The 23,943-nt window shown below is 33.9% G+C and overlaps 1 protein-coding gene and 1 long non-coding RNA gene across 3 annotated transcripts; both read right to left on the reverse strand.

The window, feature by feature from the left end:
• Positions 1-16,691: 16,691 nt before the first annotated feature.
• LOC140009818 (uncharacterized) lies at positions 16,692-18,147 on the reverse strand. The gene is made up of 4 exons (XM_072056148.1): positions 17,943-18,147; positions 17,647-17,846; positions 16,994-17,396; positions 16,692-16,720 (listed from the first exon to the last, which is right to left on the reverse strand). The coding sequence occupies exons 1-4, from the start codon at positions 18,145-18,147 to the stop codon at positions 16,692-16,694; spliced, it is 837 nt and encodes a 278-aa protein (XP_071912249.1).
• Positions 18,148-20,766: 2,619 nt separating this feature from the next.
• Positions 20,767-23,828, reverse strand: LOC140010047 (uncharacterized). 2 transcript variants are annotated; one of them, XR_011817307.1, is made up of 3 exons: positions 23,476-23,828; positions 21,697-21,756; positions 20,767-20,946 (listed from the first exon to the last, which is right to left on the reverse strand). It is a non-coding gene; the product is annotated as an uncharacterized lncRNA (long non-coding RNA). The 2 variants fall into 2 exon arrangements; XR_011817306.1 differs by lacking the exon at positions 21,697-21,756.
• Between the last annotated feature and the right edge of the window lie 115 nt (positions 23,829-23,943).

Consider the following 23,943-nt stretch of genomic DNA (forward strand, 5'->3'; position numbering starts at 1 on the left):
GCTCATCCTAATCAAGTTTTACATTTATAAACTCCTAAATACCCCACACGCGATTTATCGCAAGTATACGAATCGTGAGCGAGTATAGGGTATTAAGGGTCGATCCCACAAGGAAGATTGCAATTACCGGTACTACTAAAGCTTCTCTATTATTTAGACTATCAATGAATTATAACAAATTAAAGCCTACTGAAATTATACAAGAAAATAACAAATGAAAGCTCCTTAGGTTGTGGTATCCCTAACTACTCATGCAAGTGCTATATTTGGATCATTGAGTACTACATCTAGGCTAGTTATGGTGTAATTTCCTTATGCATGTGAAACCTACTTTCGTAGTGAATCAATTATACTCATAACTAATCCATACCTATTTTCATGGTTATGAAATTAGCTACAAGTTCATTTCTTCAATGAAATTACATGAAATGAATCACTAAAAACCACATAAGTGCACCTCTACTTTCGTGAGTGTACTCCCTATGTTTAGCACTTCTTGAACTAGTGTTAAATCTCAATTTCCATTGCAGAAACAACACCTTAAATAATCACAATCAATGGTACCAGATTAATCATGATTTAAAGAGTCAAAGTGCTAAATAACTTGCTCAAATCATAGCAATCAAATAACCAAATAAATAACACTAACAATCATAGAAAGTTCAACCAAACCCAAGGTATAAACTTTAAAAACACATATTAAACACAAAATCCAGAACTTGTATATTAACTAAACTTGGAATCAAGTACAAAAGATAAAGAGTTTGGAAGGAATACAACCCTTGTCACATGAGCTTTCTTCCTTGCCTTCTTCATCCTCCATCTTCTTCTTAATCTAGCTAATAACAAGAAAGGATGAACTACTAGCTAAACTAAACTAACCTACTACTAAGAAGATGAAAGAACTACATTGTTGCAGACCAAGTTTCTCCCGTATCTCTCTCTATCTCCTTTTGCTCTCTCCCTTTCCTTTTGCAATGAATTTGGCTATTTAATGATGAAAGGTTGGTCAAGAAATGATGTTTTCAACTCCCTTTTACAGCTGGGAATGTTTCTCACATGTCTAGCATCACATGTGAGTTGGTGGAGGTGAAATTGAGTTTTACGCGTATAAAGCAGCCTTTTCTGACCAGTGATCCGAGCTGCTACAGTGCCTCGGATCCGTATGGATCCGAGCTAGGATCCACTAACCCAGAAACAGCCGAGGGTTCGGATGAATAGTGGATCCGAGTGTGGATCACTTGCTCTGTTTTTGGCCCAACTTCAACCGATCTTTTCTTGATGTTAGAGGCTGAACCAGCTCATGTGTAAAACACGAAAGTTGTAGCCTTTTGAGTTATCTTTCCAATGCATCAAGAATCACCTCATTTGGATCTGTGTAGGCTGAGATATGACTGAAATACCCTTGTCTGCTCATTGCCCTGTTTCAGCTTCGACCAACAGAAATTAGCTAATGTAATTCGGCTTTTTGATTTTGAAAACCTTCAAACTGGATTCGGATGTCTTCACCAAAGTTGTAGATCTATCTCTTATCTTCAAATGGGTTCAAGAATCATCCCAATCCGATCATTGTAACTCAAGTTATAGCCGAAATACGAAAATGTGTCAAAACTGTCAAAATACACAAAATCCAAGTAAAAAGTGATAAAAACCTCATTTAACCACTTAAAAGCATTTTATACCAATTATAGCCAAAATGAATCATTTTCTTCCAATAATATATCCAAAGTGACTAAAAATAATATAAAATATCATACAATTATTACGTAAATTAGTCACTTATCAAACTCCCCCACACTTAAATCATTGCTTGTCCTCAAGCAATTCACACATAATCAAATGCAATGATTCAAGAGGTGAAACAATATATGCACTTTGTCCAATTTAATTCCTCAAGACTTGGAAAATAATCATTATACAATTATTCAATTTACACTAAATACTCATAATATCAAGTAAAGGAAAGATAATTATACCCTAAATTCAACAAGTTAAACTTAATCTCTTACCCTAACTTAATTTTACAAATAAGCGAATCACATAGTCAATTTATAGCTTTCCTCCTCCTATAATCATCTTTTTCTCAAAATTCTATAACTAAGAGGGATTTATTCACACAAATTTTACTTAAATAGTGAGAATGCCTTTTTACGCGAAAATCGACACTTTTAGGTGAAGATCCCCGGTTACTCAACATTTCACTTATTCAAGTTGCTATGCATACTCTTAATTTAAGTACCTTTTTACGCGAATGTCAACATTTGTTGATGCCAACTCCCGGTTACTCGGTACATGAATCATTGGAGTAGAACAATTTTTATTTACTTTCTCTTTTTTCTCTTTTTTTTTTCTTTATTTTTCCCTCATAGAAAAAAAAAATATTTATAGAAATAATCAAAGGAGGAGTATAACCTTTATCGACTATATCAATCACTTACTTGCAAAATTAAGTAAAGAGAAGAAATCTCATTAAACATGTAAAATTATAGGCATAATTTTCCTTACTTTACCAAATATACTTTCTAAAATGTAAAAATTCTAATTGCATAATACTATTTCCAAGTTAAATGAGGACTAAACCTTCCAAAATACATATAACATTTCAACAATTGGAAGAATAAGGTTGGAACAATTAGCCCTTTTTGAATGAAAATGCAAGAATTTGAAGAACTTTTGGGCCATAGTGAAATATTGGAAAAGATTTTAGAAAAAATTTCACAGAGTTTCTCCTTATAAATGGATGAAAACTCCCTGCCAACAAACCCAATTTCAAGCAAATTATCCACATGGCAAACATTTCAAACACAATTCCAACATTTCTAAGCATTTAAATCCACAAAATATCATCACATAGGCTTAAAATGCAAGTTCAAATATTTTCCTCCCCCACACTTAAACTTCACATTGTCCTCAATGTGAAAAAAGGAAAATAAATAAAGAGTAAAAGAAAATACTGCTCAATTGAACTTGCGCAATCCGAATCCATGTCCAAGTGATGAATTTCCAACTGTATTTAAGAAAGAGTGGAGAGTTCACTTATTGCACCCTGAAAAAGACAAAATAAAAACAAATAAATTTCTTAAAAATAAAAGGTTGCAATCAACAAAATCATTCAATTTAAGGAAAAAGGAAAAATGATCAAGCATGTGGAACCATACAATGTTCAAGGGATAAAAACATGAAATGAGCTAATCTTTACTAATCAAATATATGCATTAGTATCCAAAGCAAAGGGAAGCTAATTTCACACAAAAAATCCACAATCATGAACAAAATAAGTTCCATTTATACATTTTGTCATCAATGATCAAATCCCCGCAAGTACAAAAGCAATCTCAAAATGGAGGCGAACACACCAAGCCAAAATATAAATGACCTTCTTGAGAATTCATGAAATACTAGAAACCATTGAACCACAAGGATTATAAGCGCATTTATGAATTTCATCAATTAAGGTCATCTTCAATTCACCTTTTCTTTTAGAATTACCTAAGAATTCAAGAAATTATTCAACCAAGCCCCTTTTCATTCATTAGGTAATCTAAATTACTCACATGAATATCATAAACTCCCACAAAGCTAATTAAAATGCTACATTGGCCACTTAATATGCAACTTTGTCACCAAGCCAAATTAGGCATAAATTTAGCAAAAATTCACCAAATAATTACAAACTCATGAGTTAAACATCACCAATAATCATCAATAAGTTCAATAAGCACAATGTAAAGCACCAAACTTCACAAAATGAAAAAAATTCGAAATTGCCCCAAAAAATAAAAAAAAATAAAAATTGGCAAAATTCAAATGACAACATTTGGTGAAGATTTGTTACCTCAAACTTGTTGGTTGATGATTATGGATGCAAATGGTGAAGAAACCCCCAAAAATTTCACTCCAATTCGGCCTCAAATGGATAGTTCAAAAATTTGAAACCCTTGTTCTCGCTAAGCTCAAATCCGAATTTAGACTTGTTTTTGAAGAATTTTTAGCTATGAAATCATCTCTCAAGTGAAAAAGGAGTGTTTTGGTATACTTGGTTTGAAGATTGGATGGTGAAAAGAGTGAGTTTAGTGAGTAGTGTGTGTTTTAGGTGTGAGTGCGTGTGTAAGTTGAAGAAGAGAGGAAAAAAAAATTTCTGATTGCAGAAGTGGATCCGAGGCCTCGGATCCATATGGATCCGAGCTCGGATCCGTGGCACGAAGTTTTCTCTGATTGCAGAAGTGGATCCGAGGCCTTGGATCCATATGGATCCGAGCTCGGATCCGTGGATTCTGCATTTATTGCAGAAATTTCTGCAATTTTTAGTTTGGCCCCAACTTGAAACACACTCTCTAATTCGTGCTCTACAATGAAATTTTGAACAATTCAACACTTTACACACATGGAAAGTGACTTAAACATGAATCTCAACACCTCAAATCAAATCAAAAACATGTAGAATCCAAATTGAGGGTTGAAGTTCTTGGATCAAATAGTCCCCTCGACACTTCCAAAGCACATGATGGTGCTCAAATGGTTCAAAAGAGTGCAAATAGGTCATGAACACATTTAAACACTTGAATGCACTTCAACTTCATTCAAATGACTAACTTAACCTCATAACATAAAATTAAGCATTGTAAAACTCAAAAAATAAAGGTTAAGCTTCCCTTTTTCGCATTAGTCTCCACTCCTTATAAACTCCTTTGCACTTGAAATAATTCGCATGATTCCTTGTCATTGCTACCTACAAAACACACAAAAACATTAATCAAACAACCAAAACTTACTAAAAACAAGAAATCGTTGGGTTGCCTCCCAACAAGCGCTTCTTTATAGTCATTAGCTTGACTATATCACCTCATTTTTCAAGGAGGTTTAGTTAACGAATAATCCACCATTTTAGGTCGTGGTGGATCATTAAAAGGTGACTTTATAGCAAAAGCCACAAGATCTAATGATGTGAGAAATGGAAGTAGCTTACCTATTCCAAGTGTTTCATAGATATTACCTTGAATATGCACCACTTGAGAACTTACCAAAGGAAATGTCATGAGAGTATCTTGAGCAGGAATACCTTTAGAACCTATACTTTCAATGCACTCCTCAAGAGGGGTGAAAAATGAGTCATTAAAACTCACCTCTTGAGGTTCAAAGTTAGTTCCAAAGATATTATCATGTGAAATGGATATTTGCTCATTAAAACACTCTTGAGATTCATCATTTTCATCAAAATGCAACCCATTTTCACATACAACATTCCCACCATTCATGCTAGGATCATTTTGCACATTATTAGAGGAAATAACTTCACACAATGCACTCAATTGCTCATGTATTTGACCAAAGTGAGAAGCTAATTCATCTATTCTTTCCTCAATCCTATCAAAACGGTCGAAAGTTGCATTTGCTAGCTTTTCTAATGTTAAATCAAATTGATTAGAAAAATTTTCTACAGCTAGCTCCCAAGATGCATTAGAATCATTAGCTAATGGTTCACTTTCTAACTCCCAAGGCAAAAATGCATTAGCTAGCCTTTCTATTGCCAACTCCCAAGATGGTTTTGATTCATATTGGACACTTTCAGGTTGGTAATCATAAAAACATGAATTATCACTATAAGTACATTGATTATTCCAACCATAAGCAGGAGAATTGCTCCAATTAGCACTATATTGATCAAAACAAGGATTGTAATGCTCTAATTCATCATAATGATCCACATTTTGTGCTTGCATACATGTATTAGTAGCATGATAACCTCCACACAAGTCACAAATCACATGATAAGAATTAAAAACATTAACATTCCTCCTCTGCTCAATTTCATGCATCATGGTGTCCATTTGAACTTGTAACTTAATTACATCAAATTTTGCCTTTAAGCAGCTTAAACCATCTTCAAAAGACATACATTCAGTAAATTCTTGGTTACCTCTATTGAAGGAGCTTTGCACTTGGTAACCATCCATTTCCAATCTTCCACTTCTCAAGCATTGTCCTCCAAATTGACCTACCCTTCTCATTACCTAAAATTGTTTTTAAACAACTTAAGAGCAAAATTAGTAAGAAGAATAGGTGATAAAACACATACACATATAAAACACTAAAATAACAGAAAATAACATTCACAGTATAACTAATAATATGTCTAAACTAATAAAGTTACTCTTCACACCGATATTGCCAAATCTTCCCCGGCAACGGCGCCAAAAACTTGACGTGCGCGGAGTATACATATACAATTAAGCTCATCCTAATCAAGTTTTACATTTATAAACTCCTAAATACCCCACACGCGATTTATCGCAAGTATACGAATCGTGAGCGAGTATAGGGTATTAAGGGTCGATCCCACAAGGAAGATTGCAATTACCGGTACTACTAAAGCTTCTCTATTATTTAGACTATCAATGAATTATAACAAATTAAAGCCTACTGAAATTATACAAGAAAATAACAAATGAAAGCTCCTTAGGTTGTGGTATCCCTAACTACTCATGCAAGTGTTATATTTGGATCATTGAGTACTACATCTAGGCTAGTTATGGTGTAATTTCCTTATGCATTTGAATCCTACCAAAAACTTGACGGGTATTTTACATACATGCAAGTTAAAAAATACCGAATTACACCCGTTCACTGCAAGTATACAGATCAACTAGTAGTTTAGGGTATATATCGGGTCGATCCCACAGGGAAGAGTGAACAATTACCGGTATTACTAAAGTTTCTCTATTATTTAGACTATCAATGAATTATAACAAATTAAAACCTACTAAAATTATTCAAGAAAATAGCAAATGAAAGCTCCTTAGGTTGTGGTATCCCTAACTACTCATGCAAGTGCTATATTTGGATCATTGAGTACTACATCTAGGCTAGTTATGGTGTAATTTCCTTAAACATGTGAAACCTACTTTCGTAGTGAATCAATTATACTCATAACTAATCCATACCTATTTTCATGGTTATGAAATTAGCTACAAGTTCATTTCTTCAATGAAATTACATGAAATGAATCACTAAAAACCACATAAGTGCACCTCTACTTTCGTGAGTGTACTCCCTATGTTTAGCACTTCTTGAACTAGTGTTAAATCTCAATTTCCATTGCAGAAACAACACCTTAAATAATCACAATCAATGGTACCAGATTAATCATGATTTAAAGAGTCAAAGTGCTAAATAACTTGCTCAAATCATAGCAATCAAATAACCAAATAAATAACACTAACAATCATAGAAAGTTCAACCAAACCCAAGGTATAAACTTTAAAAACACATATTAAACACAAAATCCAGAACTTGTATATTAACTAAACTTGGAATCAAGTACAAAAGATAAAGAGTTTGGAAGGAATACAACCCTTGTCACATGAGCTTTCTTCCTTGCCTTCTTCATCCTCCATCTTCTTCTTAATCTAGCTAATAACAAGAAAGGATGAACTACTAGCTAAACTAAACTAACCTACTACTAAGAAGATGAAAGAACTACATTGTTGCAGACCAAGTTTCTCCCGTATCTCTCTCTATCTCCTTTTGCTCTCTCCCTTTCCTTTTGCAATGAATTTGGCTATTTAATGATGAAAGGTTGGTCAAGAAATGATGTTTTCAACTCCCTTTTACAGCTGGGAATGTTTCTCACATGTCTAGCATCACATGTGAGTTGGTGGAGGTGAAATTGAGTTTTACGCGTATAAAGCAGCCTTTTCTGACCAGTGATCCGAGCTGCTACAGTGCCTCGGATCCGTATGGATCCGAGCTAGGATCCACTAACCCAGAAACAGCCGAGGGTTCGGATGAATAGTGGATCCGAGTGTGGATCACTTGCTCTGTTTTTGGCCCAACTTCAACCGATCTTTTCTTGATGTTAGAGGCTGAACCAGCTCATGTGTAAAACACGAAAGTTGTAGCCTTTTGAGTTATCTTTCCAATGCATCAAGAATCACCTCATTTGGATCTGTGTAGGCTGAGATATGACTGAAATACCCTTGTCTGCTCATTGCCCTGTTTCAGCTTCGACCAACAGAAATTAGCTAATGTAATTCGGCTTTTTGATTTTGAAAACCTTCAAACTGGATTCGGATGTCTTCACCAAAGTTGTAGATCTATCTCTTATCTTCAAATGGGTTCAAGAATCATCCCAATCCGATCATTGTAACTCAAGTTATAGCCGAAATACGAAAATGTGTCAAAACTGTCAAAATACACAAAATCCAAGTAAAAAGTGATAAAAACCTCATTTAACCACTTAAAAGCATTTTATACCAATTATAGCCAAAATGAATCATTTTCTTCCAATAATATATCCAAAGTGACTAAAAATAATATAAAATATCATACAATTATTACGTAAATTAGTCACTTATCAAACTCCCCCACACTTAAATCATTGCTTGTCCTCAAGCAATTCACACATAATCAAATGCAATGATTCAAGAGGTGAAACAATATATGCACTTTGTCCAATTTAATTCCTCAAGACTTGGAAAATAATCATTATACAATTATTCAATTTACACTAAATACTCATAATATCAAGTAAAGGAAAGATAATTATACCCTAAATTCAACAAGTTAAACTTAATCTCTTACCCTAACTTAATTTTACAAATAAGCGAATCACATAGTCAATTTATAGCTTTCCTCCTCCTATAATCATCTTTTTCTCAAAATTCTATAACTAAGAGGGATTTATTCACACAAATTTTACTTAAATAGTGAGAATGCCTTTTTACGCGAAAATCGACACTTTTAGGTGAAGATCCCCGGTTACTCAACATTTCACTTATTCAAGTTGCTATGCATACTCTTAATTTAAGTACCTTTTTACGCGAATGTCAACATTTGTTGATGCCAACTCCCGGTTACTCGGTACATGAATCATTGGAGTAGAACAATTTTTATTTACTTTCTCTTTTTTCTCTTTTTTTTTTCTTTATTTTTCCCTCATAGAAAAAAAAAATATTTATAGAAATAATCAAAGGAGGAGTATAACCTTTATCGACTATATCAATCACTTACTTGCAAAATTAAGTAAAGAGAAGAAATCTCATTAAACATGTAAAATTATAGGCATAATTTTCCTTACTTTACCAAATATACTTTCTAAAATGTAAAAATTCTAATTGCATAATACTATTTCCAAGTTAAATGAGGACTAAACCTTCCAAAATACATATAACATTTCAACAATTGGAAGAATAAGGTTGGAACAATTAGCCCTTTTTGAATGAAAATGCAAGAATTTGAAGAACTTTTGGGCCATAGTGAAATATTGGAAAAGATTTTAGAAAAAATTTCACAGAGTTTCTCCTTATAAATGGATGAAAACTCCCTGCCAACAAACCCAATTTCAAGCAAATTATCCACATGGCAAACATTTCAAACACAATTCCAACATTTCTAAGCATTTAAATCCACAAAATATCATCACATAGGCTTAAAATGCAAGTTCAAATATTTTCCTCCCCCACACTTAAACTTCACATTGTCCTCAATGTGAGAAAAGGAAAATAAATAAAGAGTAAAAGAAAATACTGCTCAATTGAACTTGCGCAATCCGAATCCATGTCCAAGTGATGAATTTCCAACTGTATTTAAGAAAGAGTGGAGAGTTCACTTATTGCACCCTGAAAAAGACAAAATAAAAACAAATAAATGTCTTAAAAATAAAAGGTTGCAATCAACAAAATCATTCAATTTAAGGAAAAAGGAAAAATGATCAAGCATGTGGAACCATACAATGTTCAAGGGATAAAAACATGAAATGAGCTAATCTTTACTAATCAAATATATGCATTAGTATCCAAAGCAAAGGGAAGCTAATTTCACACAAAAAATCCACAATCATGAACAAAATAAGTTCCATTTATACATTTTGTCATCAATGATCAAATCCCCGCAAGTACAAAAGCAATCTCAAAATGGAGGCGAACACACCAAGCCAAAATATAAATGACCTTCTTGAGAATTCATGAAATACTAGAAACCATTGAACCACAAGGATTATAAGCGCATTTATGAATTTCATCAATTAAGGTCATCTTCAATTCACCTTTTCTTTTAGAATTACCTAAGAATTCAAGAAATTATTCAACCAAGCCCCTTTTCATTCATTAGGTAATCTAAATTACTCACATGAATATCATAAACTCCCACAAAGCTAATTAAAATGCTACATTGGCCACTTAATATGCAACTTTGTCACCAAGCCAAATTAGGCATAAATTTAGCAAAAATTCACCAAATAATTACAAACTCATGAGTTAAACATCACCAATAATCATCAATAAGTTCAATAAGCACAATGTAAAGCACCAAACTTCACAAAATGAAAAAAATTCGAAATTGCCCCAAAAAATAAAAAAAAATAAAAATTGGCAAAATTCAAATGACAACATTTGGTGAAGATTTGTTACCTCAAACTTGTTGGTTGATGATTATGGATGCAAATGGTGAAGAAACCCCCAAAAATTTCACTCCAATTCGGCCTCAAATGGATAGTTCAAAAATTTGAAACCCTTGTTCTCGCTAAGCTCAAATCCGAATTTAGACTTGTTTTTGAAGAATTTTTAGCTATGAAATCATCTCTCAAGTGAAAAAGGAGTGTTTTGGTATACTTGGTTTGAAGATTGGATGGTGAAAAGAGTGAGTTTAGTGAGTAGTGTGTGTTTTAGGTGTGAGTGCGTGTGTAAGTTGAAGAAGAGAGGAAAAAAAAATTTCTGATTGCAGAAGTGGATCCGAGGCCTCGGATCCATATGCATCCGAGCTCGGATCCGTGGCACGAAGTTTTCTCTGATTGCAGAAGTGGATCCGAGGCCTTGGATCCATATGGATCCGAGCTCGGATCCGTGGATTCTGCATTTATTGCAGAAATTTCTGCAATTTTTAGTTTGGCCCCAACTTGAAACACACTCTCTAATTCGTGCTCTACAATGAAATTTTGAACAATTCAACACTTTACACACATGGAAAGTGACTTAAACATGAATCTCAACACCTCAAATCAAATCAAAAACATGTAGAATCCAAATTGAGGGTTGAAGTTCTTGGATCAAATAGTCCCCTCGACACTTCCAAAGCACATGATGGTGCTCAAATGGTTCAAAAGAGTGCAAATAGGTCATGAACACATTTAAACACTTGAATGCACTTCAACTTCATTCAAATGACTAACTTAACCTCATAACATAAAATTAAGCATTGTAAAACTCAAAAAATAAAGGTTAAGCTTCCCTTTTTCGCATTAGTCTCCACTCCTTATAAACTCCTTTGCACTTGAAATAATTCGCATGATTCCTTGTCATTGCTACCTACAAAACACACAAAAACATTAATCAAACAACCAAAACTTACTAAAAACAAGAAATCGTTGGGTTGCCTCCCAACAAGCGCTTCTTTATAGTCATTAGCTTGACTATATCACCTCATTTTTCAAGGAGGTTTAGTTAACGAATAATCCACCATTTTAGGTCGTGGTGGATCATTAAAAGGTGACTTTATAGCAAAAGCCACAAGATCTAATGATGTGAGAAATGGAAGTAGCTTACCTATTCCAAGTGTTTCATAGATATTACCTTGAATATGCACCACTTGAGAACTTACCAAAGGAAATGTCATGAGAGTATCTTGAGCAGGAATACCTTTAGAACCTATACTTTCAATGCACTCCTCAAGAGGGGTGAAAAATGAGTCATTAAAACTCACCTCTTGAGGTTCAAAGTTAGTTCCAAAGATATTATCATGTGAAATGGATATTTGCTCATTAAAACACTCTTGAGATTCATCATTTTCATCAAAATGCAACCCATTTTCACATACAACATTCCCACCATTCATGCTAGGATCATTTTGCACATTATTAGAGGAAATAACTTCACACAATGCACTCAATTGCTCATGTATTTGACCAAAGTGAGAAGCTAATTCATCTATTCTTTCCTCAATCCTATCAAAACGGTCGAAAGTTGCATTTGCTAGCTTTTCTAATGTTAAATCAAATTGATTAGAAAAATTTTCTACAGCTAGCTCCCAAGATGCATTAGAATCATTAGCTAATGGTTCACTTTCTAACTCCCAAGGCAAAAATGCATTAGCTAGCCTTTCTATTGCCAACTCCCAAGATGGTTTTGATTCATATTGGACACTTTCAGGTTGGTAATCATAAAAACATGAATTATCACTATAAGTACATTGATTATTCCAACCATAAGCAGGAGAATTGCTCCAATTAGCACTATATTGATCAAAACAAGGATTGTAATGCTCTAATTCATCATAATGATCCACATTTTGTGCTTGCATACATGTATTAGTAGCATGATAACCTCCACACAAGTCACAAATCACATGATAAGAATTAAAAACATTAACATTCCTCCTCTGCTCAATTTCATGCATCATGGTGTCCATTTGAACTTGTAACTTAATTACATCAAATTTTGCCTTTAAGCACCTTAAACCATCTTCAAAAGACATACATTCAGTAAATTCTTGGTTACCTCTATTGAAGGAGCTTTGCACTTGGTAACCATCCATTTCCAATCTTCCACTTCTCAAGCATTGTCCTCCAAATTGACCTACCCTTCTCATTACCTAAAATTGTTTTTAAACAACTTAAGAGCAAAATTAGTAAGAAGAATAGGTGATAAAACACATACACATATAAAACACTAAAATAACAGAAAATAACATTCACAGTATAACTAATAATATGTCTAAACTAATAAAGTTACTCTTCACACCGATATTGCCAAATCTTCCCCGGCAACGGCGCCAAAAACTTGACGTGCGCGGAGTATACATATACAATTAAGCTCATCCTAATCAAGTTTTACATTTATAAACTCCTAAATACCCCACACGCGATTTATCGCAAGTATACGAATCGTGAGCGAGTATAGGGTATTAAGGGTCGATCCCACAAGGAAGATTGCAATTACCGGTACTACTAAAGCTTCTCTATTATTTAGACTATCAATGAATTATAACAAATTAAAGCCTACTGAAATTATACAAGAAAATAACAAATGAAAGCTCCTTAGGTTGTGGTATCCCTAACTACTCATGCAAGTGTTATATTTGGATCATTGAGTACTACATCTAGGCTAGTTATGGTGTAATTTCCTTATGCATTTGAATCCTACCAAAAACTTGACGGGTATTTTACATACATGCAAGTTAAAAAATACCGAATTACACCCGTTCACTGCAAGTATACAGATCAACTAGTAGTTTAGGGTATATATCGGGTCGATCCCACAGGGAAGAGTGAACAATTACCGGTATTACTAAAGTTTCTCTATTATTTAGACTATCAATGAATTATAACAAATTAAAACCTACTAAAATTATTCAAGAAAATAGCAAATGAAAGCTCCTTAGGTTGTGGTATCCCTAACTACTCATGCAAGTGCTATATTTGGATCATTGAGTACTACATCTAGGCTAGTTATGGTGTAATTTCCTTAAACATGTGAAACCTACTTTCGTAGTGAATCAATTATACTCATAACTAATCCATACCTATTTTCATGGTTATGAAATTAGCTACAAGTTCATTTCTTCAATGAAATTACATGAAATGAATCACTAAAAACCACATAAGTGCACCTCTACTTTCGTGAGTGTACTCCCTATGTTTAGCACTTCTTGAACTAGTGTTAAATCTCAATTTCCATTGCAGAAACAACACCTTAAATAATCACAATCAATGGTACCAGATTAATCATGATTTAAAGAGTCAAAGTGCTAAATAACTTGCTCAAATCATAGCAATCAAATAACCAAATAAATAACACTAACAATCATAGAAAGTTCAACCAAACCCAAGGTATAAACTTTAAAAACACATATTAAACACAAAATCCAGAACTTGTATATTAACTAAACTTGGAATCAAGTACAAAAGATAAAGAGTTTGGAAGGAATACAACCCTTGTCACATGAGCTTTCTTCCTTGCCTTCTTCATCCTCCATCTTCTTCTTAATCTAGCTAATAACAAGAAAGGATGAACTACTAGCTAAACTAAACTAACCTACTACTAAGAAGATGAAAGAACTACATTGTTGCAGACCAAGTTTCTCCCGTATCTCTCTCTATCTCCTTTTGCTCTCTCCCTTTCCTTTTGCAATGAATTTGGCTATTTAATGATGAAAGGTTGGTCAAGAAATGATGTTTTCAACTCCCTTTTACAGCTGGGAATGTTTCTCACATTTCTAGCATCACATGTGAGTTGGTGGAGGTGAAATTGAGTTTTACGCGTATAAAGCAGCCTTTTCTGACCAGTGATCCGAGCTGCTACAGTGCCTCGGATCCGTATGGATCCGAGCTAGGATCCACTAACCCAGAAACAGCCGAGGGTTCGGATGAATAGTGGATCCGAGTGTAGATCACTTGCTCTGTTTTTGGCCCAACTTCAACCGATCTTTTCTTGATGTTAGAGGCTGAACCAGCTCATGTGTAAAACACGAAAGTTGTAGCCTTTTGAGTTATCTTTCCAATGCATCAAGAATCACCTCATTTGGATCTGTGTAGGCTGAGATATGACTGAAATACCCTTGTCTGCTCATTGCCCTGTTTCAGCTTCGACCAACAGAAATTAGCTAATGTAATTCGGCTTTTTGATTTTGAAAACCTTCAAACTGGATTCGGATGTCTTCACCAAAGTTGTAGATCTATCTCTTATCTTCAAATGGGTTCAAGAATCATCCCAATCCGATCATTGTAACTCAAGTTATAGCCGAAATACGAAAATGTGTCAAAACTGTCAAAATACACAAAATCCAAGTAAAAAGTGATAAAAACCTCATTTAACCACTTAAAAGCATTTTATACCAATTATAGCCAAAATGAATCATTTTCTTCCAATAATATATCCAAAGTGACTAAAAATAATATAAAATATCATACAATTATTACGTAAATTAGTCACTTATCAATCATGCTCCTGTCAAATTTTTCATGCACTGCTTAGGAGCTTGTTTGAAACCATATAAAGATTTTGTTAACTTACAAACTTTGTTTTCATGACCAGGTTGTACAAAACCTTGTGGTTGATCCATATATATTTCTTCTTCTAAATCTCCATTCAAAAGAGCTGTTTTTACATCCATTTGATGAATTTTAAGATTATGAATGGCAACAACAACTATAAGCAATCTTATTGATGTAACTCTTGTTATTGGTGAATACGTATCAAAAAAATCTACATTTTCTTTTTGCTTAAAGCCTTTAGCTACAAGTCTTGCTTTATATTTATCTATTATACCATCTGGTTTTAATTTTCTTCTAAGTACACATTTGCATCCTATAGTTTTACAACCAATAGGCAAATCAACTAACTTCCAAGTTTTGTTTGACAATAAAGATTCTATCTCTTCATTTATAGCTCCTTTCCAAAAAACAGAATTAGGTGACTTTAAAGCTTCTTCTATAGTTTTTGGATCACAATCTACAGTGTAAACTAAATAATCTAGTCCAAAGTCTTTTTCTACTCTAGCTCTTTTGCTTCTTTTCAAATTTTCATTAGTTCCAAAAATTTTTAAATGTGTAGAGCTAGTTTAACTTTCGTTTATTATTTTTTCCTTTTCACCCCCACTATTTCTTAATTTAAATTGAAATTTATCTTCATGAAAAATTGCATCAAGTGATTCTATTATAATGTTACTTTCTATGTCATAAAATCTATAAGCTTTACTGGTTAAGGCATATCCAACAAATGCACACTTTTTAGCTCTAACTCCTAATTTAGGAATTTTTGGATCGGCTAATCTAACATATGCCAAACAACCCCACACACGAAAATAGTTTAAATTTGGTTTTCTTTTATTCCATAACTCATAAGGTGTTAAAAGAGTTTGTTTCTAGGCATTCTATTCATTATGCAATTAGTTGTCAAAACTGCTTTTCCCCAAAAATTCTTTGGTGCATTTGCATTCACCATTATTGCATTTGTTAAATTTATTAACGTTCTATTTTTACGTTCTGCTACACCATTAGATGCAGGTGAATAAGGCAGAGTAGTTTCATGAACAATTCCTAAAGATTTAATGTAACCAATTAGTCCCAAAGTTTCATATTCTTTTCCTTTATCATTTCCAAACTTTATAATTTTCTTGTCAAAACGATTTTCAATTTCTTGTACATATGCTACAAGTTTTTCATGTGTTTCACTTTTATGTTTCATAAGATATACATAAGTATATCTAGAAAAATCATCTATAAAAGTTATAAAATATCTTTTAGGGTTAAATACCAAAAACCCCCCTGTGGTTTGACTAATGTTCACTTTACCTCCCTATGGTTTGGAAACCTACAATTTAACTCCTTGTCGTTTCAACTAAAGTGAAAGTCTAACAGAAAACATCTACAATAACGGTATTTCTGTCAGACTTTCACTTTAGGTGAAATGATAGGGAGTTAAATTGTAGGTTTCCAAACCATATGGAGGTAAAGTGTACATTTGGCAAATCACAGGGGGGTTTTTGGTATTTTACCCATTCTAAAATGCATGAAACATTCTTCCAAGGGTTTGACTTATAGAGGGCAATTTTGACATTTTCTTTTCAGACGTTAGTTTAGATGTTTTCCGTCAGACTTTTACTTTAGTTGAAACGACAGGGAGTCAAATTGTAGGTTTCCAAACCATAGGAAGGTAAAGTGAACATTAGTCAAACTACATGGGGGTTTTTGGTATTTAACCCTATCTTTTATCACCACGTGTAAGAATGCCTTCAAATTCACAAATATTAGTATGTATTAATTCAAGTAAATCACTACTCCTTTCTACTTTTACATGTGGTTGTTTTGTGATTTTTGTCAAGCTACAATACTCACATTTTTCAAAATCATTTTGAAGTTTAGGTAACAATCCAATATAACTCATATTCTTTAAGTATTTAGAATTAATATGACAAAGTCGAGCATGCCATAAATTAGTACTAGAAGCAATACAAATAGAACTAAGAGATACTTTATTCATTTCAACATTCAATTTGAACATACCATCATATGCATAACCTTTTCCAACAAATGCATTATTTTTTGTAATCACATATTGATCAGAATCTATAATTTGCTTGAATCTGGCTTTGTTGAGAAGATAGCTTGAAACCAAGTTCTTTCTGATTTGAGAAGTATGAAGAACATCATTCAAAGTTAAAGTACGGCCAGAGGTGAATTTTAGATCCACATCACCAACACCCACCACCTTAGTCGTATGTGAGTCACCAAGTAGGACCATTTTACCTTCTTCAGCATGAGTGTAGCTTTTGAACTTTATCATGGCATATTGCCTAGAATCACCTGAATCTGCCCACCACCCTTCATGATTCTCTAGCATGTTCACCTCAGTTATCATAGCCACTAAAGGCTCTTCAGTTACATGAGCTTGAGGTTTATCACCATGCTTTTTAGGTTGTCCATGTTTTCTAAAATAACAGTCCTTGGTTTGGTGGCCAAGTTTTCCACATACAAAACATGGACCCCTAAAAGTTTTATTATTATTAGAAGGGGTTTCTTGGTTCTTTTTGGGCCCTTTATATTGATATTGTGGTCTATTCTTATTTTTCATATTTTTTTCCTCTAGGCCTCAAGTATGCATTATTTTTAGAATTCTGACCTTTAAAGACATTATCAGTTGAAGTAATAAAATGTACCTTATTAGTGTCACCATTGCCATTGGTCTCCTCAAACTTATCTTGCTTCCTTGCCTCCTCTTCGATTCTAAGTCGAGCCATGAGATTGACTAGAGTGATCTCTGACTGCTTGTGGCATAGTCCCTTTTGAATATCCTTCCAAGAATTTGGTAATTTGTCAATTATAGTAGCCACTTGCATTTGTTCATCCACCTTGATGCCTTCAGATTGAATTTCATGAACTATATTTTGTAGTTCATGTATTTGAGCAAGGACAGATTTGTTTTCTGCCATTTGATACTTGAATTACTAGCTACAAGCATATTTCTTGGCTCTAGCTTCTTCAGTATCATATTTCTTTTGCAAAGCCTTCCAAATCTTTTTAACTGTGGAATAAGAAGTGGAATAGTACTCATAAAACTCATTGGATAAGCAATTAAGAAGATAGTTTTTACAACCTTCTTCATCACTTCTCCATTTTTGAACATTTTGTTCGTGCTCTTGCTTCTTTTGCTCATCCATGTCATCAACAGGGATTTTGGTTGGATTTTTTGCCGTTGGATTTTTTGGCTGTAAGTACCCAAGCTACCTTCATGAGTTTTAGGTAGAAAAGTACTTTTTTAGCCCATCTTTTGAAGTGTTCGCCATTGAACTTGAAAGGCTTGTTGAGATCTGTAGAACTTCCGATAGATGTAGGGATAGTAGAGTTAGTGTTGCTCTCCATTTGAGTATCGTCTTAAAATTGTTGGAGGAGAGTACACGAACAATTTCTGATCTTCAAATTAACCACCTTGGAATTGACAGCTACTAAAAAGTTCGGTAGGGCTAAGGTGCGTAGAACGCTCTCTTTAAGATGATACGCACCCCTACGGTACTTTTCAAACCGATGCAGAAGGTCTAGCGTGCTGCCTCCAGGATACAACAACCCAACTCTATAGTTGTTGCTTTCCCTTTGATCTGCACAACCAAGAGAAGCAGAAGCTTCCCAATATCTGTCTTTGCCCAACGAAAACAGAATGAGGGAGAAAGAAATGAGTGTGATGAGAATAGTATTTTAGAATGATCTTTTGTTGAGAGAAGTGTGTGTAAAATTCTCCAAAGAACTTCACTATTTATAGGCTCCAAAACCTTAAGAAAAAGGGTTACAAGTCCAACGTATAACGGTTTTTTCATATTAAATTGTAGTTAATTGGTAGAATTTGTAACCTAAAAATCAATTCACATTTGAATAGGTTATAAAGACTTAATTTGACCAAATAATTCTTTTGTAACTCTTATTCAAATAATTATACAATAACTCCATGCAAAATGTAATGTAACTCCCACAATTATAAATCCCATAACTCCCAAATAAATTCTATTGTAACTCCTTGTAAAGATTTGGCCAAAAACTAATTAAGATTTTATTAAAATACACCAATAGTCTCTTTACAAATTACATGATTTTCTTTAAGGTGCCTAGACTGTACAATAATAGAATGTGATTTTGATGTCCAAACCCAAATTATTCATCAGAGGTACTCAGGCAAACTACCAATGATGAGGTTTGCCCGGAAATGAATATACAAAAAAAAAGTAAAATAAGTGCATGTACAAGTATTAGTACCTCTAAGATTTGCAAAACAAAAGAATAGGCATAAATTACATGTATGATAGTATGATGCATACAATAAAAAAAAATAATGTATATAAAAGAAAGTAATATGATGTACGTGCCTGTTTAAGAGCTTATCTGAGAATGACTTGAATAACAAGGATGATGGATTTGAAATTCTAAGAGGATAAGCAAGATTTGTAAAAATAGAATTTAAATGAAAAATGGAATGTTTAAGAAATGTTTGGAAATGCCTAAAGTAATATGAATGACATGCAGCAGACTAATAGCTTTCCTTTTCTATATATAGAAATCAATAGTTCACTTGAATTGCAGGGGGTCTGGAAAGAAAGTGGAAATTAAGAATGATAATGACAGAGTTTGTTGCAAAATAGTGCCAGTTTGTTTTGGGTAAAATATTCTTCAAGTAACACTCTTCCAAATCTTATTCTCTTTCTACCCATATTAGTGCCATTTGGACTCTAATTTCTTATGCAATTCTCATTTTTTCCTATTTCAGATGTTTTCTTTCTTTTCCACCGTGTTGCTTCTTTTCCTTTGGTAAAAATTATGCCAAGTAATAATTGTTGACAGAGAACACTAAATTCAATAATTCATAGAGAATCATTCTACGTTTCATAAGAGCAACTAACAGTACAAGATTGCAAAAACAAGTTCAAATAGGCTTTGTCCAAGGTGTGGCCAAACTACCTAGCAAACCTTGAAATTTGCCCAAATATCAAAATAACTTCTTGTGAATAACTTCTATGAAATACCTCAGACAAAATAGGTGAAAAGACTAAATGCCAAGTGCAAAACTACATGGTTGAAATAAATCATTATCTACCTCTTTCAATTTTATTTTTCTACATTATTGTTATTATCACCTTCTTCGTTAATCTTTTGACAACTTTTACGGGAGCAAAATGGCAGTAATAATGTTTGCACTCCGATATTGTTATTGCTACTTGACTTTGGCAATGGCTAACACACCTGCCGGCTGCTGCCCATTGATGGTGGAAATTAACAAAATTTGCACCTCTCGATTTATTTTTCTATATATATTGCAATTTCGACCTTCAATATGGCCACAAGTGGCTGTAGAGCCGTCAAAAGAGGCTAAATAGCAGTTGTTTCTCTTTCACTGCTTCCTTCATAACAAAACCAAAATCCACAAATTTTGTAGCAAAGTAATCCTCATGAGTCTAGAACACAAAGAAACCAACAAATCAACAATAAAATGTCAAGGATCCATATATCAAGAGCCAAAAACATGAAACCTTAAAAACCCATGAATTTTAGATCCATTAATTCTCAAAATTTTTATTCAAAAAATCATCACCAAACATGTTATGGCGTTTCAAGAAGGTGAATTTTATAGCTCCAGACTAGTTTTGGAGTGAAAAAAGAAGCAAAAAGGAAACACATCTATGATAATGGTGATTTTGGTGGCACTATAGAAGATCCCTTTTGTGACGACCCCACCTTGTCCTAGAGCATATCCTAAAAGTTAGCGGATCGCCTGCCTGGCTCTCGCCAGGGCTCACTCACTTACATTAACTTCAGAGATAACATTTTGATAAACCAAAACCAAACACTCAAATCTTTTACAACACTAAGATCAATACAAAAGTTTCAACTATAATATGAAACTGAAGGATTTACAATCACAAAAGTCTTCACGTTAACTTCCTAAGATCCCTCGTTCATTTCCCGACCATCAACTCCTGTAAGGAAAACAAAACTAAAGGGCTGAGCTAAAGCTCAGTGAGTTTTGCCGAGCAAGTAACATTTAATAAACACTTAAATCAGTACAATTAAGCAAGTAGTGCACATTTCACTGTACAATCACTTTCATTAAACAATTAAGGGAACACTTCACTATACAATCACTTTTAAAATGATACGGTGCTCGCATTAGAGCCACTTCAATGTCATTGAGCATTCATTTCAGTGTCAAGAGACACTCATTTCACTGTCATTGTACATTCATTTCAATATCATTGCACATTCATTTCAATATCACTGTACTTTCTCCCAATTCACCTCCTTATGTCTTCCAAAACAATAAACAATCCCTTACATTCAGTAATCAGTGCAATGACCTCCCAACCTCGTGGTAATACTCGAGTATACCTAAACATTTACCCAAAGCAACCGTCCTAATCGACCAAGCCCTTTGTTGGCTCGAATAGTCCGTTGAACAGAGGGTTTTGGGGCCCAGTTTAGCCGATGCGGCGAGGAACACATACGGTTTACATTCATGCACACTTACAGTACCATTCAGTCAATTATCGACCTTCAAACTCAACTAAGTCGAGTGCGATAAAGTACACTTCCGACTTAGAAGGCGAGGGACAATTGAGATACAGTTTACACTGAATCATTTAGTAATAATTCATAATAAGCACATTTGTTACATAATTTCACTTAGGTACACATAAACAGTTTAACACATAAATTCAGAAAACACTCACCAATTATCCAAGTAAATGACTCTTGAGCCTCAGGTTTGTTTCCTGGCTCACAGCTACTTCCTGGGCAAATTAATAATTTCAATGGTAAATTTATAATTCGTAAGTGATCACTTATCATTCTTACTTTATTATTTAAACTATTAAAATCAAGTTTGACCTTAATATATAAATTTAACATTCTTAATATTCATTTATCCTTTTATTTTCAAAACTTATTAACTTTATCATTTTCAAACCATGAAACATACCTATCTTCAAGTTTAACTTGTACACTCATTCAATCCAATATAGTTTCTCAATCCAATATTAATTATGGCTTATAGATACTCCACTCCCTTTTTAAACTAACTAAACTTTAAGTTATTTGTAAATTAACTTAGTCCACAACCTTCACCTCTCACAATTTATAGTCTTTGAATTACTAAGAAAGCCAATTTTAAGCGATTAGAAGTCATTTCATGAATACGGCCATAACAAATTACTTTAGAGTTTCTAAAATATCAAATAAGTTTTAACTCATTGCCATACAACCTATCTACATAAATTCAGCAACAAAACTTCAAGTTTTCATCCAATAACTTCATTTTTCACTTGATTAAATCACCAACTACTTAACTTACATTTAATCTACCATGAATTAGGATAAGAAACATTTAATTGTAACCAATGTTTTGTGCAAACTATGCACACAAATCAGTCTTAACCATCACAGCTTTTAAGCAATCCCTTAGCTATGTATATATCGGTCCAATGTTTGCCGTTTCACTCAAGTTCCTCCTTCCAAGTTTTTATCCCAACTAGACATGTTAACCACGTTTATTAAACTACAAATGAGCCTTGTACAGAACACAAAAGATGGTGCAGCTCACTTAGAGGAAAAGAAAACTGATCAGTCTATTTTTTTTTCTTCTCTCCCGGCTGTGAAGTAAGGAACTACGTATTTCATAGCTTTTCCTCCCTAATTCATTCAGTTTAAACCCAATTCATTGAGTTAATATACTGATTAAACTACAGAGTATCATCAAATGTCAGGTGAGAGAGTTCACAGAATTGAAATTGGAAAGGAAAAATGGTTCTCACTTAATTCCCTCCCTCTCGGCTATCCTTCTCTCTCTCAACAAATTGCTTCATTTTTGTTCGTTAAAATCCACATGCAAGAGTTGGTTGCTAAACTACAGAGTACCCTCAGTAAACACACAAGATGGCAGCCAAGGACAAATCAGAACAACACTGGTTCATCTCTCAGTTTTCCTCCCTCGGCATTTTTTTCCAGAATTATAGCAGCAATCTTAACACAATTTTTCTCTCTAATAATCTCTTCAGTTCATGCTCAAATCTTTCATGTATGTTCAGACCAAGCTCTTATATATCATATATTACAGTTTAACATAGATAATCAAGACCAAAAATCATGAAAATAGCTAGGAATCTGTCCATTTTCTCTCTCGGATAAGCTGGAAAATTTTGCAGCAGAAAACTTCCCTTGGTTTCCATCCAAAATCCAACTTTTCGCCAACTTTTCTTCAACTAAACCTCTCAAACAACAGAGACCAACGTATTACATGCAAAATCTACCATTAGTTTCCAGTTTTACACTAATCACAGGCTGCAACATTAGATAATAACTCCCCGTTCCTGCACTTCAATCCTGTTCCAAGTTTTTCCTCTTTAACAGATTTTTCCTTCGGTTAAAACTTGTTATTCCCTTGCTAAACTAACATGCATTCAATCTACTCTCTGATATCTAGTAAATAAAAGGTGATTACAGAATTTCTTTACCTTTTTTCCCTTAAATTCGATAATGGCAGATTACTCCAACTTCCTCTGTTTCGGTTCCTCTAGCTCTTGCTCCAACTATTTTCCTCACAGTTGCAGCTGATATCTGAAGTTGCAAGCTGGTTTCTCCTCTTTCACTCACTTAGCTCTCGGTTTAGGATGATAAAAGGATGAAGAAATGGTGAAGCCTGCTGTCGGTTCTCATTCCTTCTCTCGGTGATCACTCCAGACTTCCTCCTCTTATCACTCACTCGGTTGTGGCTGGAAGGCACCAGAATTGCTCCTTCACTCTCACTCTTTCGCACAGCTTCGGAAATGAAGATGAGAAAGAAGTTTCAGTCGCTCTCACTTCTCTTCTTTTGTTCCTCTCAGTCGATAATAACTAAGTGACTGATCACACAAAGCTTCATCAGTCGGTGATTGCTAATACCGAAGCTCTCCACTCACTCTTGCTTCAAATAATCTGATAGC

The sequence above is a fragment of the Coffea arabica genome, chromosome 6e (genome assembly GCF_036785885.1).
Source record: "Coffea arabica cultivar ET-39 chromosome 6e, Coffea Arabica ET-39 HiFi, whole genome shotgun sequence".
NCBI lineage: Eukaryota > Viridiplantae > Streptophyta > Magnoliopsida > Gentianales > Rubiaceae > Coffea > Coffea arabica.